General features: G+C 46.2%; 1 protein-coding gene across 1 annotated transcript; it reads left to right on the plus strand.

Annotated features, from left to right (window-relative positions):
* Positions 1–15,075: 15,075 nt before the first annotated feature.
* Positions 15,076–18,030, plus strand: LOC132225551 (melanoma antigen preferentially expressed in tumors-like). Its single transcript, XM_059680646.1, has 3 exons — positions 15,076–15,386; positions 15,772–16,377; positions 17,475–18,030. The coding sequence occupies exons 1-3, from the start codon at positions 15,088–15,090 to the stop codon at positions 18,028–18,030; spliced, it is 1,461 nt and encodes a 486-aa protein (XP_059536629.1). The 5' UTR covers positions 15,076–15,087.
* The last annotated feature ends 2,818 nt before the right edge of the window (positions 18,031–20,848 follow it).

Raw genomic sequence — 20,848 nt, forward strand, 5'->3', positions numbered from 1 at the left:
CTAGGAATATGACTATTTTGTCCAGATTGATGAGGGCTGTTTAATGAACCAAAGACCCAGAGGTGAGACAAGCACACAGGATGATTGATGCCAGACAGAGGGCTACACCTCGCTCATGCATGTAGCAAACTATGCCCTCTCACCATTGTTTTTATTGGGGTTTGGTACAAGGTCAGTGCATCAGCAGTTAATCAATTAAATCTTGTTTTGTTCTATATTATTACAAGAGCTTATTGAGGACAACTTGCAGCTTTGCCCTCCCTTTCTGTTCTACACCCATGACGATTTAATCCTAGCCTTTCTTACGGAGGCAAATGTTCCTGGAACTCAAGATTTTGTGCAGTGTTGACCCAGTGCGAATCACTTGCAAGTCACGCTGTGCTCCTGATAGAACATTCCCTTCTTCTTGGCAGGATTTCAGATCCTCGTTTACAAATGTCCAGCTACGAATCCCCCTTTTTTTTCTTGCTTCATTTGATGGAGGATCAGAGATAACACAGCTGTTTTTCTCTTAATTAGTTGCTTGGTTTTCCCGAGTCCTTGGAAGACTAAATATAAAATGATACAGAGATGGAGTATTAATAATAGTATTCCAGCAGAAGCTCCTAAAGTGGCTTGTAAATGGGGTATAGGATTTAATTGTTGCAACCCCTTAACCATATTTTAACACATTTTGCCCAGTTAATTTATGCGATTTCTTTTGAAATATTTTTTGTATATGAGATTGTAAATGTAGACTTTCTTTTGTTAGATTTTTATGATTGAACGAATGTTTTTTAACCTTTTTCCATGGAAACAAACTTTCATTCTAAGGTACAGGAGTAATGCAAATTGATGAATAATTCTAGTTATATTTCATATGCATTTGTCTTTGCAGACTTACAATTTGATCTTCTATCATTAATAAAAATGGTAATCGAACACAGGTTTGTACAAAGGCAGTTTTGATAGCATAAAATTGTAAGGTGTAATTCCCAGAGTTATTTTTATAGATTTGCTCATTTTATGCAAATCTATGCTTTCAGAGAGTGTAAGGCAGACCCCAAATTCCATAAGTCAGATTGAACAGATTGTCCTTCTTGATGATGTGTTTTGTGGGTTGAGGGGGGCAAATTATCCATCAAGCCATACAATGCTCTCATTTTCTTGCATGGATATGGACTTGTTCTCTCCTCTATGCCATCGTAGATCAGCTCAATTGGCTTTAGAACGGGCAGAACCTGAAGGGCTCCAATCAATGACGCTTCCTAGGAAGTATTAGATAAAAACTGAACTGTCTCTCCTCGACAGGAGTCCCAATGGACCCAATCGGACAAGATCGTAAACGTAGGAACATGACATGGTAGAAGTAATGGAGGAGTACTCTTCTTATTCCAACTAACTTTTTTAAACCCATGGTCCCTCAGAAGAAACAAACGCCTGTTTTTTTTTGTTTGTTTGTTTCAGTAGTAGTGTTTTCAAAATGTTCAGCAGGGCTTGTGCCTGTATTGTTGAACAATGGTCTCCTTGACCTAAGCATGTTGGCACTCCCTGCGTTTCAGTGGTATGATTTTCTATGACTCTACGGTCCTCTTCTGGTTTTAATGGACCTCGATCATCATAAGGTCCGGGTAAGCAATTTGAGTCATTAACATAAATTCGAACCTTTGAATCCAACCAAGAAACACCTCTATTCAGTGGGGTATTAGGAATGTAAGCCCAGTATGTATGATTCTCAGCATTTACCTGAGTGGTTCTTAGTGCAAGCATAGCAAGGAACAAAGTCTATGGCGTCACTTCTTTTCCATGACACCAAACCAGTTGTTCTCCCTCTTGGGTAAGCTTCTTCAACAGACCCAAGGTTGGTACAGATGAATGTTGCATTGACCATAGAGCTTTTCGGATAGGACGCCCCGTCAACGTCATCTCTGAGAATCCTTGGTCAGGTCACTTAAGTAGAACTTCCTTTTGGTTCCCATGTCTCCGCTTAAGACGCCTCTCAGGAAGCCAGAACTTTTCTTTACCTGTGGAAATATAAGCATAACCTTGCCCCCATCGTAGGATCCATGCAGGATCCCACGACTGAGAGGACTCATTATGATAAAACACAGGTTGATTGAATTCTTGTGAATCCTCCTTTTCCCAATGTCGCTGAGCAGCAGTCCTGTCAGTCTCATCTTGATTTAAAAAAATTAAAGTAAATAGAGCTGTTAATAGTATTCATTTAGGGGATTCTCCCCCTTTTTGTTCTTTGAGCATTTCCTTTAAGGTGTGAATTTGTCTTTCAATAATAGCTGGTCCTGTATTGTTACAAGGGATGCCAGTGATGTGAGTGATATGATGAAATTGAAAAAAAATGTTTGACATTTGGTAGATAGATATGCAAAACCATTATCAGTCTTAATATTTTGAGGTATTCCCATTACTGCAAAAGCTTTTAGTAAGTGAGTAATTACTGCATATTGAGAATCAGTGACAATATTTACAGCCTGAGGAAAATGTTGTAGTAATAAAGCAATGGAAAATAGTTCTGCGCATTGTACTGAAGTGTATGGAGAGTGAATTACCTTTGTTAGCTGTTGAAAATGAAAACCCGAGCTATTCCTAACTTGTTAGCATTGGTATAAACAATAGGGCCTTGAAATGGTTCGTTAGCTATAATATGATGAGGCCATATTCATTGAGCTTTCCTAAGAAATTGTAACCTTTTATTTGTAGGATAATGATTATGTATTTTCTCTAAAAAATGAGCACAAGCAGTTTGCTAACTGTTGCATATTTGAAACAATTTTTGAATTTTTTTGACAGTAAAAGGTACTATAATTTCTTCTGGATCTAAACCACATAATGGTCTTAATCTTAATCTTCCCTTGTAAATAATTTGGCAAATTGTTTGAATATAAGTCTGTATTTTTTCTGTGATTTATGAGGCAAGAAAATCTATTCAATAACATTACTATCTTGAACAAGTAACCCTGTAGGAGAATGCTCAGTGTGGAAAATCACTAATTTAAAATTGTCTGTGGAAAAATTCTATTTAATTGTGTTTGTGGAATATGCTGTTCTATCCAAGTTAATTATTTTTCTGCATCAGGGATTAAAACACGTGGGCTATTTAATTCAGATGGCCCCTTTAGTATTTGAAATAAATTAGTCAATTGATAAGTAGGTATACCAAGGCTGGGTCTCAACTAATTAATGTCTCCTAATAACTTTTGAAAATCGTTCAGAGTCTTTAAACTGTCTCTTCTAATTTGAACCTTCTGTGGAATAATGGAGACATCTGTTAATTTTTGTCCCAGATATTTCCATGACTCCTGCCATTGTTTCTTTTCTGGGGCTACTTCTAATCTATAGTCTTAGAAATTTTCAAGGAGGTATTGGTAAATCTCCTGTAATTGTGATTGAATTTCAGAAGCTATTAAAATATCATTTATGTAATGATAAATTAGAGTATTAGGAAAACTTTTTTGACTATTTTTAAAGGTTGATGCACATATGCCTTACATACAGTGGGGCTGTTGAACATTTCTTGTGGTAAGATGTTCTATTGATACCGTTGAGTGGGGTGAGCCTGATTGAAAGCTGGGACAGTAAATGCAAATTTCTGATAGTCTTGAGGTTGTAAAGGAATAGTGAAGAAACAATCTTTGTGCCTCTTCCTGAGAGATAGCCTTGTTAACAGCTGTTGTTAATCTTGACAGAAAGTCAGTGTAAGGCTCCCTGCTTGTTGAGCAATTTTAGTAAAAGCGGGAGGTGCCTTTCCAGGTGTATCCACTCTCTGCCAAGCTCTTAAACAACATAATTTTATCTGAGTGATATGCAAATCTGAAAAAGATGCCTGTGCTTGCAATCGCCCATCCTGTCCAGACCCAGTTAATTCCTGAAATGTTGGTCCTGGAGGCTGTTTTGCTGCATTTTCTCTAGCCATAAAGTCTGCTTCCCCTCTCCACTATGTTTTAAATTGTAAATATATTCCTGGATCCAGTAGAGTTTTGGCCAAAGCTTCCCAATCTAGGGGAATTAGCAAAAATTCTGAGGCATACATAACTAGTAAGTAATCCCATCACAAAGGGAGAATGCATGCCATAAGAGTTAATTGATTCTTTTAAAATTTTGAGCAATTTAAATTCATGAGGACAATGAGCCACATTAACATAACCATTTGTATATTGGGGATATTGTTGCAGGTCCTGTGGCATTTGCTGCCACTGTATCAGAAATGCAAGGAAATCATCATCTCTTCTCCATGTGGGAGGAACAATCTCATCTCCAGGTTCTAAATCGAATAATATTTTGTTTATTTCAGTAGGCAAGGGCAGCTGGAACTGCCTCTGTGCCCCAATGAATAATGTGGTGAGTCTGGAGGAGGAGCCGTGGGAGTTACTCCGGGCTCCTCCGACAGTGGCTGTTGAACTGGAAAAGCATTTTTGATTAATTCCTGTAACTTATTAGTGGGTTTAACATGAGGCAGTGGGATAGCACATATTAAAGCCCTTATATGAATCAGCAAATCTTTTAATAACTCTTGTTCGTCATCCCTTGTATTGCTTTTCTTTTTTTTATCTCTCCTGTTCACTAGAACTAGAATCAGTGCTACTAGTTTCACTTTCTGACAAATCCTGGATGCCCTCTTTATCAGTCTCGTCTATATCTTCATATCCCTTCAACTTCCGTTCAAAATCTTTCCTTTTTTGGTCCGTATTATTTTCATGAGGCAAAGAAGATAATGGTTTATTAGGCATGTCTTTATCAGTTTCACAAGCAGAGTGAGAAGGAGAGCTAGTAACTTTAACTGGAGTGGCCTTATAATCTGATTTTGACTGCAAAGATTTAAGAGCCATAGTAATCAAAGTACACAAGGACCAAACTTCCTTTCCTATAGGATCTCCATTCTGATGGGCGTGACGTAGTGCATAAACAATCTGTTTCCAAACCTTTAGATTTACCTATTTCTGCCTGTCGGCTCAAACCAATAACAATGCCTTTTTATTTCTCTAGCTAATTTCCTAAAAGTGTCTTGAGACAGACTAACCCCAGTGCTTTAAAGCACTGAATGCAGCAGAGTCATATATTGAAACTCTGCCGTTGGGGAGTTCCCCATTGAGCTGCCTGGCTTGCCAAAGGTTTTGCATAAACCTTTGTGGACGTCTTCCCTTGCAGTCTTGTGCATTCCCCATACTCACCTTAAGATCCCTGTTCGGGCGCCAAGTATTGAGGGATGTTTAATGAACCAAAGACGCAGAGGTAAGACGAGCACACAGGATGATTGATGCCGGACAGAGGGCTACAGCTCACTCAGTCATGGAGCAAACTTTCCATTCTCACCCCTATTTTTATTGGCGTTTGGTACGAGGTCGGTGCATCCGCAGTTCATCAATTAAATCTTGTTTTGTTCTATATTATTACAATAGCATATTAAGGACAACTTGTATGTGTGCCCTCCTTTCTGTTCTACACCTACAACTGTTTAATCTGAGCCTTTCTCAGGGAGGTAAATGTTCTTGGAACTCAAGATTGTGTGCAATGTTGACCCAGCGTGGCTCGCTTGCAATTCCCGCTGTGCTCCTAATAGAACATTCACTTCTTCTTGGCAGGACTTCAGATCCTTGTTTACAAATGTCCAGCTACACAGGTTGTCCATTTTGCTAGAGTAGAGTTGTTTGTTGTAATTTTTTACTATCCTTTGTATATCGGTGGGGTCATTTGTTACTTCACCTCTTTAATTTATAATTTTGTTTATTTGGGTCATCTCTCTTTGTTTCTTGTTGAGCCTGGCTAGCGGTTCATGATTGTTGTGTATCCTTTCAAAGGACCAGCTCTTGGTTTCATTGATATTTTGTAATTTTTTGGTCTCTTTGTTGTTCCTTTCTGCTCTGATCTTTATTATCTACTTCTTTCTGAGGACTTTGGGCATTTCTTCTTGCTCTCTTTGTAATTGATTAAGTTGCAAGGTTAGATACTTCATTTCCATTTTTTTCTTGTTTTTGGAGGTAGGCCTTTAGAGCTATGAACTTCCCTCTCTGGACTGCTTTCATTGTGTCCCATAGATTTTGGATTGTGTGTTTTCATTGTCATTTGTTTCCAGGATGCTTTTCGTTTCTTCTTTGATCTCTTTGGTAACCCAACCATTGTTTAATAGCATGCTATTTAGCCTCCAAGTGTTTGATTTTTTCATTGTTTTTATTGCAGTGGATTTCCAGATTTATGCCATTGTGACCTGAGAAGATGCTTATTATGATTTCTATGCTCTTGAATTTGAAGAGACGTTGCCCGTGTCCTAATCTGTAGTCTGTTTTTGAAAATGTCCCCTGTGCACTGGAGAAGAATGTATATCCAGTAGCTTTGGGATGAAATGTTCTGAAGATGTCAAGTCCATCTGAACTGAGAGTCAATTAGGGTTGCTGTTTCTTTGGAGGCTTTTTGTTTAGAGGATTTATCCAGTAGTGTCAATGGGGGATTAAAGTCCCTGACTATGACTATCTTGCTATCTGTACCTTAATACCTTCCAGAAGTGTGTATTTTATGTATTTGGGTGCTCCTGTATTGGGTGCATATATGTTTACCAGAGTTATATCTTTTTGTTGAATTGCCCCCTTTAGTATTATGCAGTGGCCTTCCTTATCTCTTGTTATGGCCTTCACTTTGAGTTCTGTTTTGTCAGATATAAGTATTGCCATCCCAGCTTTTGTCTCATTTCCATGTACCTGAAACACTTTTATTTTCTATCCCTTCACTATCAGTCTGTGTGAATCCTTTGCTCCGAGGTGGGTCTCTTACAGACTGCAAATATATGGGTCATGTTTTCTTATCCATTCACCTACCTTGTGTCTTTTGATTAGAGCATTTAATCCATTTACATTTAATGTTGTTATTGATATGTACTTGTTTGTCATCATTTTTATTCTTTTATTTTTGTTTCATCTTGCCTTTCTGTTTCTTCTTTGTACAGCAGTCCTTTTCGCATTTCTTGCATTGCTTGCTTGGTGCCAATAAACTCTCTTAGCCCTTTTTTGTCAGTGAGTCTCCAGATTCCATCTTCAATTTTGAATGGTAGACTTGCTGGGTATGTATTCAGTCTCTTGTTTCACATCACTTTGTATATTTTATTCCATCCCATTCTGGCCTGGTGTGTTTCTGTTGAGAAATCAGTTGATATTCTAATGGGAGATCCCTTGTAGGTAACTTTCTCTGTCTCTCTCTGACAGCCTTTATGATTCTTACTTTGGTATTGATGTTTAATTATAATGGGGCTTGGTGTTGGTCTTTTTGGGTTTATCTTGTTTGGGACTCTATGTGGTTCTTGCACTTGCATAGTTTTTTCTGGCCAATATCAGGGAAGTTTTCTGTTATTATCTCTTCCAACATGTTTTCTATTCCTTGCTTCACTCCTTCTCCTTCTGGTATCCCTATGATGCGGATGTTGTTTTGTTGGGTGTTATCCCAAAGCTCCCATAGGTTCTCCTCTTGCATTTTAAACTTTCTTAATCTGACATGTTAGTTGCCTCCATTTCATTTAACTCCTTTTCTGTTGATTGCACTTTATTCATTCCTTTGGGGATTGCTTTTTTTGTCTCCCTATGTATTGTTGTAATATTTGCATTGTATCTGTGTGCTAGGTTCAACTGCTTTGCTACCCAGGTTCTTTTCGGTGTGTTTCTACTGGTGTGATCTCTCAGGTCTTCTGGGATAGGTAATCCAGTGGAGCTCCCTTCTTGAGCTATTTGGATTCTCTTGAGGTAGTTGGATCTGGATTGTTAGTGTCTTATTTGTGGATGAAGTGTTATCATGGGTTAGCAATGTGACTAACCCCCAGCATTGTTTTGCAAGGTGTTTTGGATGTGATTATTGCTCCGGCTCTTGTGGAAAAGGTTGTCTGAAGTCTACTTGGTATGTGCTCACTGTTTGTTCCCAAAGACCATTGCCTGGGATTAAGGAGTCATGGGGCCTGCGGCTCAGGAACTGTGACTTTAGCTGGTGTGGTGTGACGGTTGCTGGATTAGCATGACTCTGAAACTCACCTTGTGGGCCCAGTGCCCATGAGTGTGCGGAGGCGGGTATCTCGTAGTTTGTGGTTGAGGCAGTGGGATTCTGGCCAAAGTGATTTCCCTCTCTGAATCACGAAGGAGTTTAGGATCCAGCAGCAGACTGTCCTGAGGTAGGAAACCCGGCGCGGATGTGGGGCAGTGCCGTGGATACTACTGAGGGAGCCATGCACCCTTGGTTGGAAAGGCACATGCCCAGTGATCGCACACAGAAGGGCCCAGGAGCTGTGTGCAAGGGGTGTGTGCTTGTGGGGCCCACACACTGGATCAGAGTGATTGTGCTGTACCTCTGGCCCGTGTAGGTAGAAGTCACATTTTCTGCTTTGGGGGATGAGCTACCATAGTTGGAATTGGATGCCCAATGCCTGCTTACAAAAGTGCCCAAGTATCATCTACTGGGGCACTCGGCTCAGGGGGTCCTTGTGCTGGAGCGACGCTGCTGTGGGGACTGGATGCCAGTATGTTGTGCCTTACAGCAGGCTCAGGGGACTTGTATGCTGGATTGGTGCAGTGCAGTGACCAGAGGTCTGCAGATGGAAAGGAGGAAGTCCGACTATCTTCTGCTGGGTCGTTCAGCCCTTGGTTGGATACTAGTGTGCCCAACCAGCCAGGGCACATCTCCAGTTTTCAGATTCCTCCACGGTGTTCTCAAAGATTTTCACAGGAGCCCATGGCTTCCTATGTACGTGCATTAACTGCTATTTCCTTGTTTGGGGACCATTTGGTTCTTTCTCTGACCTAGGTTGACACAGGTGACTGAGACCATGGTCCACCAGGGTAACCAAGCACTGGAAGGCGTGAGGCCGTTCTGAGCTGAACCAGCACGGATGGAAGAAATCTTCAGGTGAGCTGGTTACTGGAGCTGCCTTAGGTATCTAGAGAAGCCCTGCGCCTCTTCCATTCTCATCATCAGGGAAATAGTTGGGATCTGCATCCTCAGTCCCCTCCTGGGGGACCAGAAACAGGAGCAGCCATTGTATTCTCAGGTCATGTCCCCCAAAAATCATTTGTTCTCCTGCCTTTTCATGGGGTAAAAGAGAGCGAGCGCGAGACAAGAAGCTGTAGTGTGTTAGGGACCCCATGGTCAGGCAACTCTGCTTGGAGCAGGGCTGGCATGAGGGCCCACAGACTGACTTAACTGGTGTTTGGTGTCAGGTAAGTTTTGGACTCTTCCCCTGAGCTTGCACCACTTAGGGTAAGGGATGGTTCTTGAAACAAAGTAACAGTAGTGCCCAACCTGTCCCCTGGCTACAGCCCAAGGAGGTCAGGGACACCTGGGAGCTAGAGATTGGGGATGGAGAGGCCTCGCCCTCATGCATTGGGAATATCAGGCCTCACACAGATGCTGCTGGTACTAAGGTCACCTGGTGGTAACCTCTCGTGTTACTAGTGTCTCAGCCACATTGAGAGTGGCTATTTCAGGACATACTGGTCCCAGGATCCTGAGAGGAGAGGTCAAGACCATAACTGCAGGGTAATTTGAGGCAGAGAGAATTGTCAACCCTGGGCTGCCAGAAGGTGCCCTCCTTAGTATGATCCACCTGTGCAGAGGATGAGGCGGCGGGGCATAGCGGAGCTCAGGCCAAGAGGGAGACACCCTGGAGCTATGCCTCCTGTGGCCCCAGCACTGAGCTGGGTTCCCCACCCCTTCCTTTTCCTCTACCTCAGCTGTGGGAGGGGCCTCCATGCATAACTGCTACCCAGATCTTGTGCGTGACACCTCATCAGTCAATTTACATACTTGCAGATCATTCCTAGTTCTCCCTGGGAATATCACACCATCACCTCCCCCATCCTCCTGAAGACCTGACCGGGTCCCTACACCAGGGCTGAGCACGGACCTGCCGAGCACCTGGATTGTGGCGGGTGATTGTCACCTAAATGGGCACTCCTGCTGTCTGCACATGACCCTGATGGTGACCACCGCTGCCACACATAGAGTGGCATGTTCCCATTCTCCGGTGACTTCTCTAGGCACACTCCCATCAGGCTGGCCCAGGTGATGGCCATGGGAGCCTCACATCAGGAACCAGGACCTTGTTCTTGGGTCACCGTCCCATGACTCACTCAGAGATACGAGTGCAGGCAACCAATTCAGGCCTCAGTTACTGCACATGGAGAAGGTAGTCAGTTGATGGCCCCGGCCAAGGCCTCTTGTCTGGAGAGAGAAGTAATGAGACTTGGAAAGTGAAGTGCTTCCGTAATTTCTTAAATTCTGCCAAACATGAGGAATTACTTTTACTCATCATCATGACTCTGACCCAGCTTCAGGTTCGCAATGGCCAGCTCCCAGAGGAGTGTAAATGAGCAACATGGTTATGACTAAAAAAAGGATGGAGAGGTCCCAGGGCAAGCCATGAGGCCAAAGAGCTTCACACTAAAGGAACTCTCCCAGAGACAGGTGCCCACGTAGGCAGCAGGAAGGATGGGGCCTTTGAAGCTTATCCAAACCTAGAAAGCAATGTGACAGTTGACCAAGGCATGGAAAAGACTCTCACTCTGTGTGGAAAGTTGTATGAGCAGAAGACCCGCAAGCCATTTTTAAACTACTCTTGAAATAGTTTGCAAAGGTGCATGTCAGTTTTCTTATTCTCAAACATTTAAAATCACAGGGTGCTAAATAGTGATTTTACTACTTTATTTATTTGCATGTATTGTATGTTTCTAACAGTTTTGAATGTTGTGATAAAAATTTGTAATGGCCATTGAAAAATAACAACTTTTCCTATGGTTATTAGGATTGCTGGGCAGGGTATTAGCTGAAGCTACCATTCTGTGAGGCGTGCTCTACAGTGCAGAGCAAGACCACCCTGTGATTTACTCGTTTTCCAGCCCAGTTGTTTTGTTTTTTCGTTTGTCTACTCTGTCAGGTGAGGGTTCGTGCCTCAGAGATACTCTGAGGAAGACCATGACATTCCCAGGAGGTGTCCCTGCAGATCACCCGGAATAGCAGTGATTGCACCTTAGGCACTCAGTAAATGTTCTTGAGTAAATCAAGGATTAAAGTGAGAGAGGAGAGGAGTCTGTCTTTGGCGGGCCAGGATCAGCCGTCCCGTGGACATCCCTGAGAACATGTCCACTCTGTGCCAGTGCCTCCTGCCAGCCCTCCAACAGCATCCTTGGCATTCAAGGGCTAGACCCAGGCATGTCCTGGATGTGAGGCATGTTCTCATGGGGGATAAAGAAAGAGAGGCAATCCCTTGTTTAGGTCTAGATGTCATTGGGTCTGAAGTGCAACCAGGTCTTGTTGGGGACAGGCATGTCAGGTCATGCCAGCAGAGACTTGTGAGTTTGAAAAAGGCACAGAGGACAGAATAAGTCAGAGTAGGAAGAGGTCTGACTGCAGAGGGAAAGAAGCCAGCTGGAAGGGTGTCTGCTCAAAGGCTGGGTTAAGAGAGTGGACGATGGGAAAGCCAATGCATGGGGACTAGTCCCCAGGGTCTCTGAAAGCCCACAGAGGCAGGGCTTGCTCTGGAACCCTGGAAGGGCATCCGCCTGCCTCTCTGGTGCCTCTTTGGATCCAGAAAGGCAGCTGGGATGTTGATTTTCTTTCTGTACAGTGTAGCTTGTCACATTCTCCAGAACAGCTCAGAAGAATTGGGGAGAACTCCTGATTTCTATTATCAGTGGGTGTCCCCAGCATCAGGTTCCTGATGGGCTGAATGACATTCCAGGGATGCATAAATAGGGTCCCAGACTTGGAGCACATTCTAAGGACCCCCTTCCTTAAAAAGCGGTCACAAGGGCAGATGACCTGGGATCACAGTAGGGATTTTGTGACTGGAGAAGGCGGTTGCACAGGATGGCCCTACTCATGGGCTCAGAGGCTACTGTGTCCTGTACATAAGTGAGGGCCATGATGAGAGCAGGTGGCAGGTGACCAGGATGTGGTGAAAAACATCCCCCAAATTCATGTGTGGGTGCTGGGAGTCGGCACAGCCTATCCAATGCTGGGCAGGAAGTTCTCCTGCCCCCAGTGCCACAGCACATGCCCTGGGAAAGCAGGCTCCGTATGGGGGGGAAGAAGGCATGTTCACTCAGACTTTGTTTCTAGGTCATTCTAAGTGGTCCCTCCTGCCTCCTTGTACCTCCAGGACACGGGGATCTCATAGAAGTTTCCTGAGCTTGGGCTCCTACAATTTTCCAGTTTCTGCCAGTGCATGTAATGTTTGTGTTAAAGAGAAAATCTCACCCCCAGGTGGCACCACTCAGGCTTTAAGCCCATGATACCAAGTCTAGACTCAACTGCTGACCTCATTACAGTTTGAACCTCTTCCAGAAACCTCATCAGCCAGTCTGCAATTTTCAGGTCAACACCACTGTGGTAATCTGTTACATGGTCCCTCTGCCTGGAATATGAAAGTTGTTTGGGCATCACAATGCAGGGCGTACAGAAGAGCCTACAGAAAATTTGCTCCTCTCTGCCTCTGTCTCTCTCTCTCTTTGCCCCCCCCTCTCCCCCTCCCCGCGCTCTGTAGCTCTCTCTCTGTCTGTGTCTCCCTCGATTTCATAAGATCCAATGTGTGACTCAGTACAGCATGGGGATATCCCAAACTATGGCAGATCCTTACATGCCAAGTACAGCTTCAAATCTTCTGAAGGGGAAGGTGTATCTGTGCACTGTGCTTTGTCCTGAGAGAGGACATCTTCCCTCACAATCTGAGTAAGAGTTTTAGGCCTGGGCCCAAAAGGAGCTTTTTGAAGCCAAATTTGCATGGATTGTTCCCTGGGGTTGAGCAAACATTAGTTATTTATACAGACTTTGGCAGTCATGTTTAGGGCCCCGGCCCCTGGAACTTGGCTGGGACTAAGCTGCTGCCTGTGTAAGGTTGGGATGTGGAAGAGGATGCCTGAGCTAAAGAGAATGCCCTCTGTAGCAGCTCCTTGGTAAGGATACACAGGTCTTTTTGCCCACATTTATTTTTCTCTGTGCCTCCAAGATTCCCAAGAGCCCACGACTCTCAGCCCTCAGTGGCTTTCAAAAGTGTATGTCACATCCCAGGTTCAGCTGCCACACCCCTCCTCTGGCCTCTCCACAACCCACGTTTTCACATTTAATTTTCTCAAGCTAGGTTGCTGAGCTGATCTGGTTTTTCTGAGAGGAAATGCCCTTTACCTCCACAGAGGGAGGGTGACAGAATCTCCTGCCTATACTCCCCGTCAGCTTGGGTTTAAGGGATCCACCCAGTTTCCTTCTTCACCGCTAGCCTTTTAAGTTCTTAAGTTGATGCAGTCAGTGTCTTTGAGTTTCCCCAATGTTCACCTTGTCCTGGGTAATTCCCTAGGTCCCATTCCAAACGTGCAGCCCCTCCCTTCTCCTGATCAATCCCTAGATGTGATTTTGGCCTGACCTGCTCTGGGGAAGGCTTGCTCCTCAAAATATGGAAGACCAACTATCCCTCTGTTCCTCTTTGAATGGGCACGGGGTTTGCAATTGTAAGTAACCTCAAGTCTCAGGGACTGTTTGGTACTCAATACTGTTGCATTGAAATTCTTTTTCTCTGGAGATGATACCACTGTCTCTCTAAAGGGGTGTTAATGGGAACACTAGGGAATTTTGATGTGGCCCCAACACCCCCATTAAGTCTACTTCCAGGCTGGTTTCCTTTTCTTTTCCTTTCATGAATGGACCTAGGGTTCAGTTGGAGGTGTGGAGAGTGCAAAGCCCCATCATGGTTAAATGCCTGGAGATCCAGGACTAAGGTTTTGCTCTCAGGGGGAAGTAGCCATTTCAGCTAGGACCTCAAAAGGAAGGTGTGGTCAGACGGGGTATAATGGCTTCTGAGGAGGCCGAGGAGGGAACAGAAGCTAGAGCGTGAGAGTCAATGTCCAGGTCTGAGCACAGGGCTCCCTGCACCACGCCGCTCTGGTGAGTCAGGAGCCTAAGGTGGTCCCCAAGGACCTGCAAGCCAAGATCCCAGAGATTTGTCCTTTTTTCCTTACAAATGAGCAGACTTTGCCTTTGCCTCTGGATGCAGGTGTGCCTTAATCCAAAATGTTTTGATTTCTGTTTTGATGTTTGCCATTCATAGAGGTTCACAGGGCAAGTTTTCCCTGTGTCTGAAAGTCGAGTATTGCTAAGGAGCCTATTGTAGGCCAAAGTGGCAAAATCCTTTTTGTAGTTTTGTAGAGGCCGGGCTGTGTGTGTGAAAACCGGTATTAATGAAAGTCTTTCATAACAGCCAATTGATGTTTAGAAAGAGAGGAAGGGAGTGGGCGGAGAGAGAGAGAGAGACATTGATGTGAGAAACATCCCTCAGCTGGCTCCTGCCCACACCCTACGGGGGCTAGGAATGTAGCCCTCAAGTGACATTTGGGGGGCACGAGAGGATGCTCAACGCCGTGAGCAACACTGACCAGGCTTTGCAGTCTCTTATTGAGAGGAGCCTTAGTTGTGACATGTGAGCCCTCTGTTGTCATAGATAAAATGGTCATTCTAATATTCATAGAAGGGACACCCAGTAAAATGTACATGTTGGAATTAACGGTTATTTTTCTCACCTCCAGCTCCCCCATGCTTCAGAAAACGTTTGTGCTGCTTTTATATGCCTCATTTAAAATGTGTCAAAGGCCTCAATGGTACCCATTGTGTGGGTGTTCCTTAATCTTCCCCATCTATTTTATTTCCTGGAACTTAGCAAGAGGCAGTCCTGGGCCACGGGCTGCTCCCTACTCCAGGTGTTTTCAGTCCTTCAGTGATCCTCAGAAATGTTTTCCCTGGAAAGGGTGGGATCATCTCTCTGGTTTCCCAGTCCTCACTGCACAGCAGATTTGCAGCTAGCCAGTGGGCAGATGCGGGAGGGGTCCAGTGGTCATCTCACCCCTCCTTGGTGCCTGGTTCTTGTCCTTCCAGTGGCAGAGTAGAGGCAGGGCTGAGTGGATTTGCAACCCTAAGCAGAAAACGGAGTTGGGGTAAATTGGGGGTGCTCCAGTTGTTGCCAGAGCAGTGCCTTTGGCCCTCAGCTGGTCCCTCTGAAGGGAGAAGGACCGGGGTTGCTCATGCTCAGCCTGACAAGATGCCTTGCTCCCGGCTGTCTCCCAGGATCTCTTTCATAGCAGCTTCATGGGGATGAGCCTCCCAGCTCCACGCCGACTCCTGGAACTGGCATGTCAGAGCCTGCTGCGGGATGAAGCCTCGGCCATCGCTGCTCTGGAGTGGCTTCCTATGGAGCTCTTCCCACCTCTTTTCATCACAGCCTTCACTGGGAAGCACAGCAGAGTCCTGAAGGCCATGGTGCAGGCTTGGCCCTTCCCCTGCCTCCCTCTGGGGGCCCTGATGAACCATCGGCAGTCTTACCAGGATATCTTGCAGGCTGTGCTCGAGGGACTCGATGCCATGCTTGCCCAGGACCCTCGACCCAGGTATGGGGGATTCAGTAGCCGGGTCGCACCCTGGGGATCTGAGCAGTTACAGCTGGGATCTGGGAGTGGGCAGGGCCAAAGGGAGAGCTGAGGCAGGCCTTGGAGCCACTGCTAGGGTCATTCTAGGAACAGGCTTCGGATATATACGGCTGATGAAATTGTCGAGGGTGACCGAAGGGACACGAGCCCACTCCTTCCTGGTGGCACCTAAAGGTACCAGGAATGGGGACCATGAAGGATCCCAGTAGCACCAGGAGCAGTTGATTCCTGGGGCATGGAGTCAAAGTCCAGTGCGGTGTCTGGCCCAGCTGCCCAGATGCCTAGCTCATGGTCTTACTCATTGTTATCTTAATGCATCCCAGCATATCTCCTATTTTCTCCACAGGAGATGTAAACTGCAGGTGCTTAATTTACAGAAGAGAGTTCATTTGGAGTTCTGGATGGTGTGGGCAGGTACCAGAGCCCATGTGTGCTCACTGCTGGAGCCTGAGGCCCTGCAGCCCATGAGGAATAGGAGGAAAGTACACAGCTTAAGGGCCAGGCCAAATCCACCCTTGGCCCCCGTGGAGGTGTTAATAGACCTTTGCCTCAAGAAAGGTGTCCTTGATGAGTCCCTCAGCTACCTGATTAAGAAAGTCAGCGAGAGGAGAGGTTTGCTGCACCTTTGCTCTAAGAAGCTGAAGGTTTTTGCGATGTCGAAGCAAAACACTAACATCCTGGATATGGTGCAGCTGGACTCTGTCCAGGATTTGGAGGTAAACTGTACCTGGAAGCTGTCCACTCTGAGGAAGTTCGCTCCTTACCTGGGCCAGATGGGCAATCTGCGCCGGTTCCTGCTCTCCCACGTCTTCACGTCTTCTCACACCACCTTGGAGCAGGAGAAGCAGTGTGTTGGCCTGGTCACCTCTCAATTCCTCAACCTGCCCCACCTACAGGAGCTCAATTTGGACGATGTCTCCATCCTCAGAGGCCACCTGGATGAAATCCTCAGGTGAGGGGTGGCGAGCTTTCCCTGCGGACCAGAGCGAGTCCCTTTCCACTTCAGTGCACAGTGACGGGCTCTCCTGTGTGCCGTCCCTCAGCAGTGCTAGAGTGCCTGAGCCACTAGACGGGCCACACAGTCAGTGTCTTGTTCACCGCTCTGTCACCTTGCATGTTGTGACATAACCCCCCAGATAAAGGTAGGACGTATGCACTAGGACAGAGGCTACTAAAGGGACTCCTTGCTAGGAATTCGGGCCAGGGGATGGTAGCTTTGGGCATCCTTGTAAGTGGTGTTGAAGGGAAAATGATGCAATAGAACCAAGTGAGGATTGCAATGACAAGGGGAAAGCCAATCAGAGGTGAGGTTTCAGGGGTTAAGTTCCGCACTTAGAGATTTGGCCATGGCAGCCTTTCACTCCAAACCTGCCTCAGTCACCTGTCTGCCAAGGGTTGCCATAGGCTCTTGCAAACAGAATGCGTGGTAAATGCAGGATTCAGGAGGGAGGCATTACGAAATGGGATAGGTGGTTTGTAGACAATGCAGTGATCTAAGTTCCTGGAGGGTGGCAGCCCTCGCTGGATGTTGCCTGACTGTGCCCAGGTTAGCCCTTTCTGCACATCTGCCAGAGGCCTCATTGGGCTAAGTGATGGTGGTGACAGGGGTCTAGGCTGTGGCTGGAAGGAAGCCCCAGTTGCAGGCAATTCAGGACATGTCTCCAATACTAAAATGCACTGGTTGCCTCCTGCTTCAGACCCTGGGGCAGGCTCCTTTCTGAGCTCCTCCCACCTTTATGTTCACAACACCTGTGTGTTTGGGCTGGAGGGTATGATGTGCTCCACTTGACGGATGAGTAAATGGAGTGTGTGAGGTTTCATCCAGTTGAATCCATCACGGAGCAGATAACAGATGGAGAAAGATGCCACTCAAATTTGCTCGGACTTGAATGTCACTTTTCACTGTGCAACATCCTGGGTTTGATCATCATCCGGAACACTGTAGGCTTTGGTGACATGGGCCTCTTTACCCTGAAGGCCTGCATTATCCTCACCTGCCTCTGCTCACCAGGTCCATCTCCCACATGTAACTGCTCTATGTCTCCCCAGGTGCCTGAAGAGCCCCTTGGAGACCCTGTCCATCACTAACTGCCTGCTTTTCGAAAGAGACTTTAGACATCTCTCCCAGCATCTGAATGTCAGCCAGCTGAAAAGCCTGAGTTTCAGTGGGCTCAACCTGACCATTATCAGTTCTCGGTCACTCCAATTTCTTTTAGAGAGAGCCTCCCCCACTCTCCAGGACCTGGACTTGGATGAGTGTGGGATCATGGACCACCAGTTCCTGGACATCCTGCCAGCCCTGAGCCACTGCTCCCAGCTCACAACCCTAAGTTTCTGTGAAAACCCCATCTCCATGACCGTCCTGGAGGACCTGCTTCGCCACGTTGTCGGGCTGAGCAAGCTGAGTTGCGTGATTTATGCGGCGCCCGTGGAGAGTTATGAGGAAACTAGCAGCTACATCAACCTGGGCCGACTTGCCCAGATGCATGCTGTGCTAAAGCATATGCTGCAGGAGTTGGGTCGGCCCGGCATGGTCTGGCTCTGTGCTTACCCCTGTCCTCACTGTGGCTGTAGAACCTTCCATGACCCAACTCCCATTCTGTGATCCTGTTGCTTGAGTGTCTAGCTGGGTGCACATCTCATAGGCTTTACTCTGGGCACTTGGGCACTGAAGCCCAGACATAAGTGTACCGTTCAGGAACACAGCAGCCAGTTTCAGACAGCTACTCAGGGTTGGGGGGAAATGCTCACAGGGGACTGGATGGTTTCTTTGGGGAGATTTGTCCTAAGGAGTTAGAAATATGCACCTGAATCTCTCAGGGGGAGGGATTGAGGCTTGGGTGGTAGATGCGGTGATTACCTTTGCTTGAATGGTTGTGAATAAATGTCAGTAATAAAGAGAACTGGATGTTAACAGACTGATGTCCTCAATGACATGTTAGCCCAACTCTCCCACCTGCAGTTACTGGCCAAGTAAGAAGGCATGAGCCTTGTGATGCGCAGACATTAGGCTGGTTGAGGTTGATTCCAGGAGATCACATCACCATTTATCCTTTTTGGTTTGGTGGGTTCTTTCTGGTGCACTGGTACCTACTCACCTCTGTGACTGTTCAGTGGGTCAGCGCACACTTGTTGCGTCCACAGGGACTGGAACAAGTGGCTTCCAGTGAGCACCACCGAGGTACAACTACTCTGGGGCCATCACGGGTAACTAGTCCAGTCCCTGGACTCAAACACTCCTCCCCACTGGGAGCCTCCATCTCTGGCCTGTGTCTGCTCCATGGTAGGGCTTCCCTGTGCACAAGTCAGGCCCCCAGTACTGAAAGGGACATCAGCCTGCCAGGGAGCCAGAGCCCTGGCCTCACAAGTCCATGCCTGTCATTCCCCTGGATCCAGCCCCTTCTTGAATTCAAGTTCCTGTAAACACATTTACATTCTTTTCAGCAAAATACTGAGCTGGAATAAACCTCTGCTTTGTTCTGTGTCCTGTCCTAAGAATAGGACATCCTTTGGTAGAGGATGGTCTAATGTTGGAATACTTTCCCCTCATGATCCTCCTTCCCATTAATCAAGGAGGTGGTAAAGCAACTCTGAGCCAGTGACAGGCCCCGCGTCTGAAGAGCGGACAACCCCAAGCCAGTTCCCGGAGAGCACTTAAGTGGACACAGGTGAAGGTCACCCCGGGGAGATGGGGGTATGGAGGGCCACCCTGAGGGTCAATACAACCAAGTGAAGGGGAGATGTCCTAGTGTGCTGTTGGATCCCACAGTCAGTGGACAGTTAGCTGGCCAGGAAGGAATAGGCTCCCTGCCCACCTGCCACTGCATTCTGGCCCTAGGCTGTCTCAGTTTGCTCACTGAGTGGCCTGCCAGAGGAGCACCTAGGGAGAAGGCCACACATCCAGGCCCAGGGGCAGGGCTCCATTTGCCTGTATGTCTCCCTAATTGTGAGGAAGTCAGTCCTGCTTTTTCTCCTTCTACTGCCTCTCATTCAGTGCCAGCCACTCATGTGCTTGCTGCTCTCTGCTGGGTGTCAGCAACTTCCTAGCTTGTCACATACAGCACCTGGCCCTTCGTTCTCTTTTTATTGCCATTCCTTTCTTTTCTTCTACCTTCCAATCTTCTAGCTTGGGTCCATCATCCTACGAGCTCATTTTTCCGTTTCTTAGTACATTTCCTATTGATATCAGAGAGGAAGGGAGAGATGGATAAAACATCAATAATGAGACAAAATCATTGGTTGGCTTTCTCCTGCACATCCACCTGGGGATCCAGGCATAAACTCCAGCTCCTGCTCCAACTGAGAATTGAACTATGTCCTCTTGGTTCATAGGCCTACTGAGCCACACTGGCCAGGCACACTCTGCTTCTTCGAGTGGGAAGAGAAAATGCTGAAGTCTCAGTAACAGTCGGTGAGCTCCCCACCCCCCAAAAAAAGAGGATAAGAGAACAAGGGTCAGAAAATGTATATCTCTTACAGCAAACGCTCTCTTTCTCTTCCTCTCTCTCTCCTATTCCATCTCCCTCTCCCTGTCCCTCTGTCTGACATGCACCTTGTCTTCCCATCCCCGCCTTCACAGGAAATAGTGTCCATAATATGATTCAGAACCTCTATAATTTGAGGAAAAGCATAAAAATTTGCAGGTTCTGAGGGAGGAAGGCCAAAGGCAAAACATCTTGTGGTCTGGGTGTTAATTCCTCCACACATAGAGCTCGTGCCCATTACCTTGTGTGGAGATTCACCTGTGGGGCCAAGTTATGTAAAGCTCTTGTCTGCATGTCCTCCTCTGGAATTGCCCACTGTTATTAGCATTGATAGTATTTATTAACCACCAGATGCAAGATAAGGAAGAAAATAGAAGTCAGTGCACCCTGGCCAGTGTTTCTGGACATTGTCCTGTGCACCAGAAAGTTACCCCATTTGATTTCTGGCCAGGGCACATGTCCAGGTTTCTGGTTCAGTCCCCAGGCATCCAATATTGTATCCCTCTCACATGAATGCATGCTTCTGTGTCTGTCTCACTCCATTTACCTCTCTCTAAAGAATCAATTTTAAAAACCCACCATATTAAGACAAAACAAAAGGAAACTCATTGCTGTATGTTGCCTCTAAAACAGAGTGTCCTGCACTTGACGCTTTATTTGTTCTGTAGACCACAACTGAGAATTAAAGCAAAATATTGGAATCTGGACTTTTCCATCAAAATATTCAGAAAAGCATAGTATCAAGGCAATGAGGCTTATAAAGCTTAGACAGTGATTGCATCTGTGAAGATGGGCACAGAAGGGGCATGGGTAGGAGGTGACTGCTGGTGCACAAGCATCTTATACATGAAGGCCCTATGGGCAGGGTCTCTAGGATATCAGAAAGCAAGCAGGGAGAGGAATGCACACATAGTAGGTTCCTTAGTACTAGAATGTACC

Source organism: Myotis daubentonii, chromosome Y, assembly GCF_963259705.1.
Source record: "Myotis daubentonii chromosome Y, mMyoDau2.1, whole genome shotgun sequence".
Taxonomy (NCBI): Eukaryota; Metazoa; Chordata; class Mammalia; order Chiroptera; family Vespertilionidae; genus Myotis; species Myotis daubentonii.